The sequence below is a fragment of the Pongo pygmaeus genome, chromosome 9 (assembly GCF_028885625.2).
Source record: "Pongo pygmaeus isolate AG05252 chromosome 9, NHGRI_mPonPyg2-v2.0_pri, whole genome shotgun sequence".
In the NCBI taxonomy this organism is placed as follows: Eukaryota; Metazoa; Chordata; class Mammalia; order Primates; family Hominidae; genus Pongo; species Pongo pygmaeus.
Genome location: NC_072382.2, coordinates 55,687,379 through 55,700,290, shown reverse-complemented (window position 1 = coordinate 55,700,290; position 12,912 = coordinate 55,687,379). Strand labels below are relative to the sequence as shown.

General features: G+C 35.5%; 1 protein-coding gene across 9 annotated transcripts in view; it reads left to right on the top strand.

The window, feature by feature from the left end:
- Positions 1-12,912, top strand: part of LOC129007284 (protein arginine N-methyltransferase 3) — a 127,916-nt gene that overhangs the window by 43,795 nt on the left and 71,209 nt on the right. For all 9 annotated transcript variants that reach the window (XM_054437916.2, XM_054437918.2, XM_063671078.1 and 6 more), the window contains one exon: positions 1,423-1,522. In XM_054437916.2, the coding sequence (XP_054293891.1) occupies positions 1,423-1,522 (100 nt within the window). The remainder of the gene's footprint in view (positions 1-1,422; positions 1,523-12,912) is intronic.

The window sequence follows — 12,912 nt, the reverse complement described above, 5'->3', positions numbered from 1 at the left end:
TGTCAAATTGTTTATATGCTTTGTAAAACAAGTTGGCAGTTTATTTAAAAAGTTAGGTATACACTACCATTTGATGGAGCAATTCTGCTTATACACAGATGTTTATACCAGCTTTATTCATTATGGTCCAAAGCTAGAAGCAATCCAGAATTACATACACAGGTAAATGTATAAACAAAATTGTGATTTATCCATGTGGTGGAATACTACTCAGCAGTAGCAAGGAACAAACTACTGATATACACAAAAGCATACATGAAACTAAAAATGTATCATGCTTATCGGAGGAAGCCAGGCACAAAAAGAATCAGCACGATTCTGTTAGTATGAAACTCTATAAAATGCAACTCTAATGTATAATGAAAGAAAGAAAATCAGTGGTTGCTTGTGGATGGGGAGATTTTCTGGGAATGGGCACTAATCTTTGGGGGAAGAGGAAATGTTCTATATATTGATTGTGATGGTCAACAAAGTATCTGTTTTTCAGAATTTAACAAAATTACCCTAAAATGAATGCATTGAATTGTTTGTAAATAATACCCAATGAAGTTAAGGGGGGACAATTTCTTCTTTGATGCAGGAAAAAAATCCTCTATAGTTAATGTACATTCTGAGAATTGAGAATTTATTAATCAGATGTAAACTTAACCAGCAGCTTACATTCACCTTTGTGAAAATAACTGTTGTTTCATATTATAAAAGAAGGGGAAATATTGCTAATCTTATGATCAAGTGTATAAGAACATCTAATGAATGCCACTGGTCAAGGTTAATTTTTGATAGTGATAGGATTTCAGGTTTTATATAACACTTAATGTTTTGTTGTTGATGATAGTGTCATTATTGTTTATAGATACATGTATAGCTTTCACAAGTATTTGATCCTCTTAATAGCCTGTGAAGTAAATAGGGTCAGTATTATTCTCTTTTACACAGGAGTAGCACAGGCTCAACGAAATTACTTAAAAATTTGGTGAAGATCACATAGCTGACAAATGCTAGAGAATCTGGGGGTTAGAGTAGGGGCTTGGGGCTTCAAATTCTCTCACCCCTGTGACAGACACACCACTTCCCTTTAAACCATACTTTTATATGTCTTATATGTCTGTCTTCACCACTGTGTTGTTGTTTGTTTTAAAGACATGTAACTTCATTGACATGTTATTCTTGATAAAATTTGGATCTTTTCAAACTCAGATTTTAAATATTGGTTCACTGTATTGCCATATTAACCAGAAACATCTTTGGGCATTCATGGAATAACCATAAAATAATTATAATGTCCAAAGAACAACTAAACTTTGATTGAAATACTTTTTTGTCCCACAAAACTATACGAGTTGTTGGCAAAAAATTATGTAATTTAACTAGCTTTCAGAATCTGTTTAACCTACTAATCTAATTCATTATGATAATTTTCAGACTAAATAAACTTGAAGATACTATTACACTAATTAAAGGAAAGATTGAAGAAGTTCATCTTCCTGTAGAAAAAGTAGATGTTATCATATCTGAGTGGATGGTGAGTGTTTACAGAAAAAACTGCTTTCATTGGTAAAATGAAAAAACTTTTTTAAAGTAATGAATAAGAGAATAATTTTCATGAATTTAATTATATTTCATACATGGCAGAATGGTGACATTATTTTTTAAATAGCTATATTAGATACTATAATGTGTAATTTAAAAAAATAGCTACAGTCTTCTTACTGTGGTTTATTCTGAAATGGCCCTTATTTATTGGCTATTCATAATCTTTAAAAAGTGATAAATTATCTTTTTTATCTTAAAAATCCTAATAAATTATTTTCCTACTTTCTAAGTTTTAGATACCTAAGTGTTTGCCTGAAAGCCTCCAGGGACTAACAAGAACTTATTAGGACTGTTTCATCAAAATTAACATGATATTGCCACCATTATCATACTGAATGTCCTATCTTTCTAATCTGTTGGGCCATGTAATCAATGTCCATTATCACATAAAATAGAATTTATTGCTGTTATTGAAATATTAAAAGAAAGGTATGTTACATCGCTTTATAATTTGCTGTTGAAGTCTTGAGTCAAGACAGAATATTTATTTTTAAATATATGGAAAATAAAATTAATGGAGGCTGGGAATGGTGGCTCACACCTGTAATCCCAGCACTTTGGGAGGCTGAGGCAGGTGGATCACCTGAGGTCAGGAATTTGAGGCAGGTGGATCACCTGAGGTCAGGAGTTTGGCCAACATGATGAAACCCCATCTCTACTAAAAATACAAAAATTAGCCGGGTGTGGTGGCAGGCATCTGTAATCCCAGCTACTTGGGAGGCTGAGGCAGGAGAATGGCTTGAACCCAGGAGGTAGAGGTTGCAGTGAACCAAGATCACGCCACCGCACTCCAACCTGGGTGACAGAGCAAGACTCCACCTCGAAAAAAAAAATGTATTTGACAGCTGATTTGACTTACTGATATGTCAGTTTGACAGAAATAAACTGGATAGTATTTCTAATAAAGATTTTTAAATTATTTTGAAATAATTTTTTTCCTTAAAGTTCTATTTGGTAGATATATTTTCATAAAATTTATCAAAAAATTTTGAAAACAATGAGTTTTGCTTTATAATTTTTTATAAATTTTGAATAAACATAGTTATAATCCTAGTGAAATAGATGTTTCAAGGAACTTTTGGAATATTCAGATTTAATGTAGTAGTGTAGGGAGTTCCAGTCTAGAGCTGATGACAGTCATAGCTGTTGACAGTTACTGTTTTGTATGTGAAACAGTATGTTGATTTTTTTTTATGCTAAGATTGGCCTTAAACAACCTTTAGTCACAATATCAATATTCTCACACCAAAGAATTTGTATTAGCACTCTGATTTCTCATGAATTGAAAGAGTAGATATGAATTTAAAAATGTAACATTTCTTTAAAGACTATGAAAAGATGCTTCGGAGAAAGCACATTTGGCGCATATACTTGACAAGAATTTTAAATAGTTTATGCTGTATATTTTACTCTTCTTAGAAAATGCATCTTTTAAATTACTCCAAAATAGACTTTATAGGCAAACCAAAAGAAAGACTTGTCCAAACTTCCTGTTACCTCAGTTGAACATTATTATATATCTGATTACAATAACTAATGGGATAGTTCTTGCTCTGCCTAGCAGAATTATACTTCTGGATATTGATGTTCGAGGATTTTTCACTTCCAAATCTGAAAGATGATCTAGAATTATTAATATGCAATTGATATCTTAGAGGCAGCTGGTTTAATAACTGCAGTTAGCTGGATTGAATGAATTCATGAGATTGTCTTTATGATGTGAACTTTATTGAAAGTTGTACTGGAATCCATTTTGTACCCTTCTGCTTTCTTCTGTACCAAGGAGGGCTAACCCTGCAGGCTGCCTTTACCAAGCTCCAATGATGGCTAACTTCTACTGAGTTTGGGGAACCCAATGGGAAACACTAGAAACACTAAATCTCCCAAGATTTAAGAAAGGGAGAAGCTAGGGCATTTTTTCCCTTCTTACTTTATCTCTAGTGTGTTGCTGGCAAAAGCTGTTTCTTTTGTGGTTCCACTTTCCACCGGACAGGCATGCTGAAATTCCAGCATCCACTGTGCAACCCCAGCCCTGGGTTCTTGTAGCAGTAGCCTAGGAATGCTAGTTACTTCTGGGCATTATCAGGTCTGGTTGTCTCACTCTCTTGATGACTGCTCATATCTTTTATCCTCTGTATAAGTGACTTTTGATATTAATTTTCCTCTATTTTAAATAGCTTTTGTGGTTTCTCTTTTCCTAGTTTGTAGTTGTAACTCAGCAGTCCCCAGACTTCTTGGCACCAGGGTCCAGTTTCATGGAAGACAGTTTTCTCATGGATTGGGGGATGGGGATGGGATGGTTTCAGGATAAAACTGTTCCACCTCACATCATTAGATTCTCATCAGTAGCATACAGTCTAGATCCCTCACTTGGGCAGTTCACAATAGGGTTCATGCTCCTATGAGAATCTAGTGCCACTGCTGATCTGACAGGAGGCAGAGCTCAGGTGGTAATGCTGGCCTGCCACTCATCTCTTGCTGTGTAGTCCAGTTCCTAACAGGCCATGGACCAGTACCCATCCCTGGCTTGGGGGTTGGGGACCCTTGCTCTAACTCAAATAAAGAACACCTTTCACTTCAGAGCGTTGGTCGGGTAAGACCTCTCTCTTCATCAGGAAGGCAGTCACTGGAGTCACTGGAGCCTGAGATGAAAGGAGCCAGTTGTTTGGAAGCCAAGGTTCTTCGAAGCCAGTAATGAAAAGCAAATCAGTGTATCCAGGAAGGGATAACTAAGAACTTTTCTTCTTCCTCACCACAAAGGTGTTACTTAAGCATTTGCATTATCTCACTGTCTGCCTTTCCTTGTTTTAAGTGAGTTGAAGTCTAGCAACTGTTTTAAGTGCTCTAGGTGGGGCATTGGACACTAAACTTATGGCAGTTATTCTATGGCAGTCAGCTCTGGATGGCCTTATTTCTCTAGTGAAATTTGCACTTAAGTGTAAGAAGGCTTGTGCTAAATTATTTTCAATCATCTTTGTGGATTGGAAATATCATTTATGGCATATTCTAAATCCTAGAAGTCCCTAACTTTATTTGGTACTTTCATTAGGATTTTTGATTTGAGAAGCTGGAAAACATCAATTACATAATTAAACAAAGGGCAGGTATGCTTTCTAAACTTTATTCTCCATGTTTCAGGCACATTGGCTGAAACAGTAGGCAAATGGTAAACAACTATTTTAAATCTGTAGCCACATTTTCATGAACCAGCATTTTAAACTTAAATTGCACAGACTCCTGTCTTTATTTTGTTTTTTACTTACAACATAATAAGGATGCAAAAATCTAGAATGAGCCATGGTTAAGCATTTTTTTTTACTTACAACATAATAAGGATGCAAAAATCTAGAATGAACCATGGTTAAGCATTTTTTTTACTTACAACATAATAAGGATGCAAAAATCTAGAATGAACCATGGTTAAGCATTTTTTTTCTCTTTTTACAAGTATTTTCAACAAGGAAAGACAAAAATGGAATATACCCTCCAGAATTGGGCACAGATGTTTAATGGATGTGTAATCCAGTAGAGCAATGTAGAAATCATATATTGCAGAGATGTACATCTGTTTTCTTCTACTGTGGTCCACTATTTCCATGGCTTAATCTAAATATGTTTCTAGTCTGCACCTGTTCATGAATTTTTGTCTTTATTTTGGAAGGTTTTTCTAGATAAGAATGTAATTTTAAAAGCTAAATTATTGCTGTTAGCATGTTATTTAATAAACGATCACTTGGCTTTCATTAACAAATTTCCAGTTTTAGGCTTGCCTTTAATTTTATATTTTCATTTTTGTTTTTATTTAAGAGAAGTTTTCTTTTTATTTTATATATTTAAGGTGTACAACATGATGTTTTGATTTACACAGTGAGATTATTACTGCTGTCAAATTAACATGTCTGTCATCTCACATACTTACCTGTCTTTGTGTATGTAATAAGAGCACCTAAAATCTATTCTCTTAGGAAATTTTTTATATACAATACAATATTACTAACTGTAGTCCTCATGCTCTACATTTTCATTTTTATCAGATGGAATTTCTGTTTGACAAAATTGTCTCAGTTAAATGTGAACAGTTTAATCCCTGGAAGATGTTAATACCTATGTCTTTGTGTATGTGTCCTCATTTTTTACATTTTAGTCTACCAATAGAAGTTCTTGTTTTGAGAGCTGTTCTTTATTGCTTCTTATTTCTGCCTGCTTAATAAAACTGTTTAAAGTAAGCATCCCTAATTCCGACTCAGTAAGCCAAATTGACTCATTTGGTGTTGCTATATTTCCTCTATGTTTTCAGCATAACTTTGCAAACACATAGACTAAGTCCACGAGGCTTAGCATTAGTAAATAATGACGGAATGTGAGTTGTAAAATTGTAAGAGAACGTTCCCAGACAGAAATTCGCTGGCCTCAGACATTTATAATTTTATGTACAACACATGAAGGCATGGAGATAGTATATGACAGGGTTAAGAATGTTGCTCCAGAGGGAAACTACCTCCATTCTTGGGCATGTTACTGCTCTGTGCCTCAGTTTCCTTCTCTATAAAATGAAAATAACAGTATTACCTACTTCATAAGGTTTTTTGTGAGGGTTAAATGAGTTAATACATGCAAATTTTTTAGAACAGTTTCTGGCACATAAGATCTCAATAATTTAGCTATTCAGTTTTGAAAGTTATACAAACTTTTAAGTACTCTGTAACTCATGAGCGAGCTACTACGCTAGCTAATTCAATAAAAGTTGAAAATTATCATATACATGAAATAAAGAATATTAATTCTTGGAGGAAGAACATTCTTAGGGCTTCTCCCTTGCTTACAGCCCTTTGTAAAAGCGGAAGACTTTCTCTTTCCATGTCTAGCATTTACTAATTGACTGTCTGTGGTTGGTGTGCAGAAATATGAAAGTAAGCTGATGGATGTGAGTTATTGGGATTTGGGGTATTCTTGGTATTTTTCTTAACGTTAGTTGAATCAAAATGTACTTTACGTATATTTCAAGCATAATTCTCAGTTTGCTGCCTTGGAAACAATTTTTAGGCAGTGCTGACAATGCCTAATAATTTTAGATAAAATATAAAATTCCCATTCCACAGTACTATTTTCTAGTACTGTTAAGTATTAACAGAGAGATATTTATAGTAGTTGAACAATGAAAGAAAAATTGTGGTTCATATTTTTTCATAGATATGCTAACATCTGAATCAAGAATAAAATGAAAGCAAAGAAAATAGAAATGTAATTAATAGGTCCCTTGTGTATAATTATTTTGGTCTTATAATCTATACTTTTGTTCTTGTCTATGCTCTTAACCACTTCCTAGCCTTTCTTTTATTCAATCTTCAGTAAGTTACAAAGTATTCTAATCATGAATATTAAAAGGTTAAGTTATTCAGGAACATGAATTAACTGCCCTTACAAACATTTTTCAGGTAATCCCTCAGAGAACACAAAATACTTGTTAATTTTTATTTTAAACTCTAAAATTGTATAACAACTTAAAAATATTTTATCAGTAATACTGTTTACTTCTACCTGGGAGTAAAAGTAAACCCTTCAAATTTGCACAGCTTACATTTATAGGCACATACACATTTATTATAAATACAAATTGTCTCCTGTAAACTGTATATTGTGTATATATGCTACATTTTTTTTTTGTCCATTCAACTCTTAATAGACACTTAGGTTGATTCTATATCTTGGCTATTGTGAATAGTGCTGTTATAAACGTGGGAGTACAGACACTTCTTTGACATACTGTTTTCCTTTCCTTTGAATATGTATACCCGGTAGTGTGATTGCAGGATCGTATAGTAGTTGTATTTTTAGTTTTTTGAGGAACCTCTATACTCTTTTTCATAATGGCTATACTAATTTATATTCTTACCAACAGTGTATAAGAATTCTCCTTCTCTGCATCCTTGCATCCTTATTTTGTCTTTTTGATAACAGCCTTTCTAACTGGCATGAAATAATATCACATTATAATTTGTTTGCATTTTCCTGATGATTAGTAATGTTGAGCATTTTTTAATATACCTGCTGGCCTTTTATATGTCTTCTTTTGAGAGATGTCTATTCAGTTTATTTGCCCATTTTTGATCAGATTATTTGGGTTTTTGCTGTTGAGTTCTTTATATATTCTGGATATTAATCTCTTACTGTCTAAATAATTTGCAAATATTTTCTCCCATTCTGCAGATTGTCTCTTTACTCTGTTGTTTTCTTTGCTGTGCAGAAACTTTATTTACTTTTTTAGTGGCTTTTTTTTTTCTTTCAGATCTGGGAGTACATATACAGGTTTGTTATTTAGGTAATAACTTGTGCCGTGGGAGTTTGTTGTACAAATTATTTCATCACCTAGGTACTAAGCCTAGTACCCAATAATTATTTTTTTTTACTCATCTCTCTTCTCCCAACCTCTACCCTCAAGTAGGCACCAGTGTCTGTTGTTCCCTTCTTGTATTCATGAGTTCTCATCATTTAGCTCCCACTTATAAGTGAGAACGTGGTATTTGGTTTTCTGTTCCTGCATTAGTTTGCTAAAGATAATGGCCTCCAGCTCCATCCATGTTCCCACAAAAGACGTGATCTCGTTCTTTTTTATGGCTGCATAGTATTCTATGGCATATCTGTGACACCATTTTCTTTATCCACTCTGTCACTGATGGGCATTTAGGTTGATTCCAATTCCGTATCTTTGCTATTGTGAATAATGCTGCAATGAACATTCACGTGCATCTTGCTCTTTATGGTAGAATGATTTTTATTTCTCTGGTTATATACCCAGTAATGGAATTGTTGGGTCAAGTGGTAGTTCTGTTTTGTTTTGTTTTTGTTTTTTTTTTAAGATAGGGTCTCACTCTGTCTCCCAGGCTGGAGTGCAGTGGTGCAATCTTGTCTCCCTGCAACCTCCACCTGCCAGGTTCAAGGAATTCTCCAATCTCGGCCTCCCGAGTAGCTGGGACTACAGACGTGCACCGCCGTGCTGGCTAATTTTTGTATTTTTGGTAGAGATGAGGTTTCACCATGTTGGCCAGGCTGGTCTTGAACTGCTGACTTAAAGTGATCTGCCCACCTCAGCTTCCCAAAGTGCTGGGATTATAGGCGTGCACCACCACACCTGGCCTGGTAGTTCTGTTTTTAGCTCTTTGAGGAATCACCATACTGCTTTCCACAATGTTTGACCTAATTTACACTCAGACAGTGTTTAAGTGTTCCCTTTTCGCCTCAATCTTGCCAGCACCATTATTTTTTGACTTTTTAATAATAGCCATTCTGACTGGTGTGAGATGGTATCTCATTGTAATTTTGATGTTCATTTCTCTAATCATCAGTGATATTGAGCTTTTCTTCATATGCTTGTTGGCCACATGCATGTCCTCTTTAGAAAAGTGTCTCTTCATGTCCTTTGCCTACCTTTTAATGGGGTTGTTTGCTTTTTGTATAAATTTGTTTAAATTCCTTATAGATGCTGGTTATTAGACCTTTGTCAGATGCATAGTTTGCAAATATTTTCTTGCATTCTAAGGGTTGTCTGTTTACTCTGTTGATGGTTTCTTTTGCTGTGCAGAAGCTCTTTAGTTTAATTAAACCCTTTAGTTTAAACTCTTTAGTTTAATTGACAATTAAAAAACTGTCAATTTTTGCTTTTGTTGCAGTTGCTTTTGGCATCTTTGTCATGAAATCTTTGCCTGTTCCTATGTCCAGGATGGTATTGCCTAGGTTGTCTTTCGGGGTTTTTATAGTTTTGGGTTTTACATTTAAGTCTTTAGTCCATCTTGAGTTGAAAGGAAGGGGTCTAATTTCAGTCTTCTGCATATGGCTAGGCAGTTACCCCAGCACCATTTAGTGAATAGGGAGTCCTTTCCTCATTGCTTGTTTTTGTCAGCTTTGTTGAAAATTAGATTGTGATCTTCAATCTGATTGAAGGTTGTGGGTGTGTGGCTTTATTTCTGGGCCCACTGTTCTGTTCCATTGGTCTATGTGTCTGTTTTTGTACAAGTACTGTGCTGTTTTTATTACTGTAGCCCTGTGGTATAGTTTGAAGTTGGGAAACGTGAAACCTCCAGTTTTGTTCTATTTGCTTAGGATTGCCTTGGTTATTTGGGCCGTTTTTTGGTTCCATATGAATTTTAAAATAGTTTTTCCTAGTTCTGTGAAGAATGTCATTGGTAGTTTGATAGGAATAACATTGAATCTATACATTGCTTTGGGCAGTGTGACCATTTTAATGATATTGATCCTTCTACTCATCTGCATGGGATTTTTTTGTAAAAGCTATTTAATTTGGTATAATCCCATTTGTCTATTTTTGCTTTTGTTGTTTGTGCTTTTGACATCATCTCCACAAAATCTTTGCCCAGACCAATGTCCTGAAGCGTTTCCCCTATGTTTTCTTCTATTAGTTTAATAATTTAAAGTCTTACATTTAAATATTTAATCCATTTTTAGTTGATTTTTTTAAAAATTTCTTTATTTTCTGTCACCCAGGCTGGAATGCAGTGGCACCATCTTAGCTCACCGCAACCTCTGCCTCCTGGGCTCAAGCAATCCTTCCACCCCAGTCTCCTGAGGAGCTGGGACTACCGGTGTGCGCCACTATACCCAGCTAATTTTTGTGTTTTTAGTAGAGATGGGGTTTTGCCATATTGCCCAGGATGGTCTTGAACTCCTGGGCTCTAGCCAGCCACCCACCTCAGCCTCCCAAAGTACTAGAATTACCATGCTCAGACCATTTTTAGTTGATTTTTGTATATGGTAGGAGATAGGGGTCTAGTTTGATTTTTTTTTTTTTGTTTGCATATGGATTTCCATTTTTCTCAACAATTGAAGAGACTGTCCCTTCTCCAATGAATGTTTTTGGTACCTTTGCCAAAAATCGGTTGGCTGTAAATGTATAGATTTATTTCTGGGTTCTCTATTCTGTTATTTTGGTCTATGTGTCTGCTTTTATGCCAATATCATGTTGTTTTGGTTACTATAGCTTGTTGACATCAGGAATTGTGATGCCTCCAGCTTTGCTGTTTTTGCTGAGGATCACTTTGGCTATTCAGGATCTTCTGTGGTTTCATGCAAGTTTTAGGGTTGTTTATTTCTACGAAGAATGTCATTGGTATTTTGATAGGAATTACACTGAATCTGTAAATCACTTTGGCCAGTATGGTTATTTCAACAGTATTAATTCTTCCAATTCATAAGCGTGGGATCACTTTCCATTTTGGGGGTGTTCTCTTCAATTTCTTTCATCAGTATTTTGTAGTTTTCATTGCAGAGATCTTTCAACTCTTTGTTTAAACTTATTCCTAAGTATTTTATTTTACTGTAGTTATATAAATGGGATTGCTTTCTTGATTTATTACTTCCCCTGGGTATAGAAATGCTGCTGATTTTTGTATATTGATTTTGTATCATTCAGCTTTATTGAATGTGTTTGTCAGTTCTAAGAGGTTTTTAGATTTTCTGTATAAGATCATGTTGTCTTCAAACAGGAACAATTTGTCTCCCTTCTTTCCAATTTGGATGTCCTTTATTTCTTTCTCTTGCCTTATTGCCCTGGCTAGTATTATGTTGAATAAAAGTGGTGAAAGTGGACATCTTCGTCTTATTCCATATCTAAGAGGAAATGGTTTGAACTTGTCCCCATTCAGTATGTTGTTGGTTGTGGGTTTGTCATTAATGGCCTTTATTGTGTTGAGGTACGTTCCTTCTATGCCTAACTTGTTGAGAGTATTTATCATGAAGGGATGTTGAATTTTATCAGATGCTTCTCTGTGTCTTTTGAGATGATCATACGGCTTTTGTCCTTCATTTTGTTGAAGTATCATGTTTATTGACTTGTGTACATTTTGTCATCCTTGCATATCTGGGATGAATCCCACTTGATCATGGCAAGTGATCTTCTGATGTGCCACAAGATTTAGTTTGCTTGTATTTTGTTAAGGACTTTTACATCTGTGTTCATCTGGGATATTGGCCTGCAGTTTGTTTTTTTTGTAGTGTCTTTAACTGATTTTGTTATCTATGTAATGCTAACCTCATAGAATGAGTTTGGAAGAAATCCCCCCTCTTGATTTTCTGGAAGAGTTTGAGAGTAATCGGTGTTAGTTCTTTAAGTGTTTGGTACAATTTAGCAGTGAAAGCATCGGGTCCTGAATTTTTCTTTGATGGACTTTTTATTACTGATTCAATCTAGTTACTTGTGTTCTGTTCAGATTTTCTATTCCTGGTTCAATCTTGGTAGGTTGTATGTGTCCAGGAATGTATCCATTTCCTGTAGGTTTTCCAATTTGTTAGCATATAGTTGTTCATCATAGTCTCTAATAAACCTTTCTAATTCTATGGTATCTATTTTAATGTCTCTTTGTTTCTGATTTTATTTATTTTGGTGTTTTCTCTTTTTTTTTTCTTGGTTAGTCTAGCTAATGGTTTGTCAATTTTGCTTATCTTTTTTAAAAAACAAGTTTTCTTATTGATCTTTTGTATTTTTTAAGTCTCAATTTTGTTCGTTTCTGCTCTGACCTTTGTTATTTCTTTCCTTCTACTTTGCTTTTCTAGTTTTTTGAGATGTATCATTAGGTTTTGTATTTGAAATCATTCAACTTTTTTGATGTAGACATCTGGTGGAGCAGTTGCCTTTTCCAGACTTCCTAGTGTTGCAACGGGAAAGACTTCTGCCTGTTGTAGATGAGTTTTAGTGTTCCAGTTGGGAATGGTGTGGTGAGTATGTTTCCAGATAGGTGCAGTGGTATAGTCTCTTTGCAGCTTCTTGACCTGTGTTCAACATCAGCAATAATATGAGTGACTCAGTGGTATAGGCTGTAGAAGTTTGTGGCAGTGGTGGCAGCAGCATAGTTTTTTGTTTGTTTTTTTTTTTTTTTTGAGACAGAGTCTCGCTCTGTCACCCAGGCTGGAGTGCAGTGGTGCGATCTCGGCTCACTGCAAGCTCCGCCTTCCTGGTTCACGCCATTCTCCTGCCTCAGCCTCCCGAGTAGCTGGGACTACAGGCACCTGCCACCACACCCAGCTAATTTTTTGTATTTTTAGTAGAGATGGGGTTTCACCATGTTAGCCAGGATGGTCTCGATCTCCTGACCTTGTGGATCCGCCCGCCTCGGCCTCCCAAAGTGCTGGGATTACAGGCGTGAGCCACCGCACCTGGCCGGCAGCAGCATAGTTTTTAAGGTACTCAGTTGCGACAGTTTGGGAGATCCTAATGTTTTCATTTTTCCTACAATAGGAAGACTTAGCTGACCCTGCTGTTAGGTCTGACATGGTCTACAAGCAGCAGCAGTGGTGCTTGGAGCAGCAGTG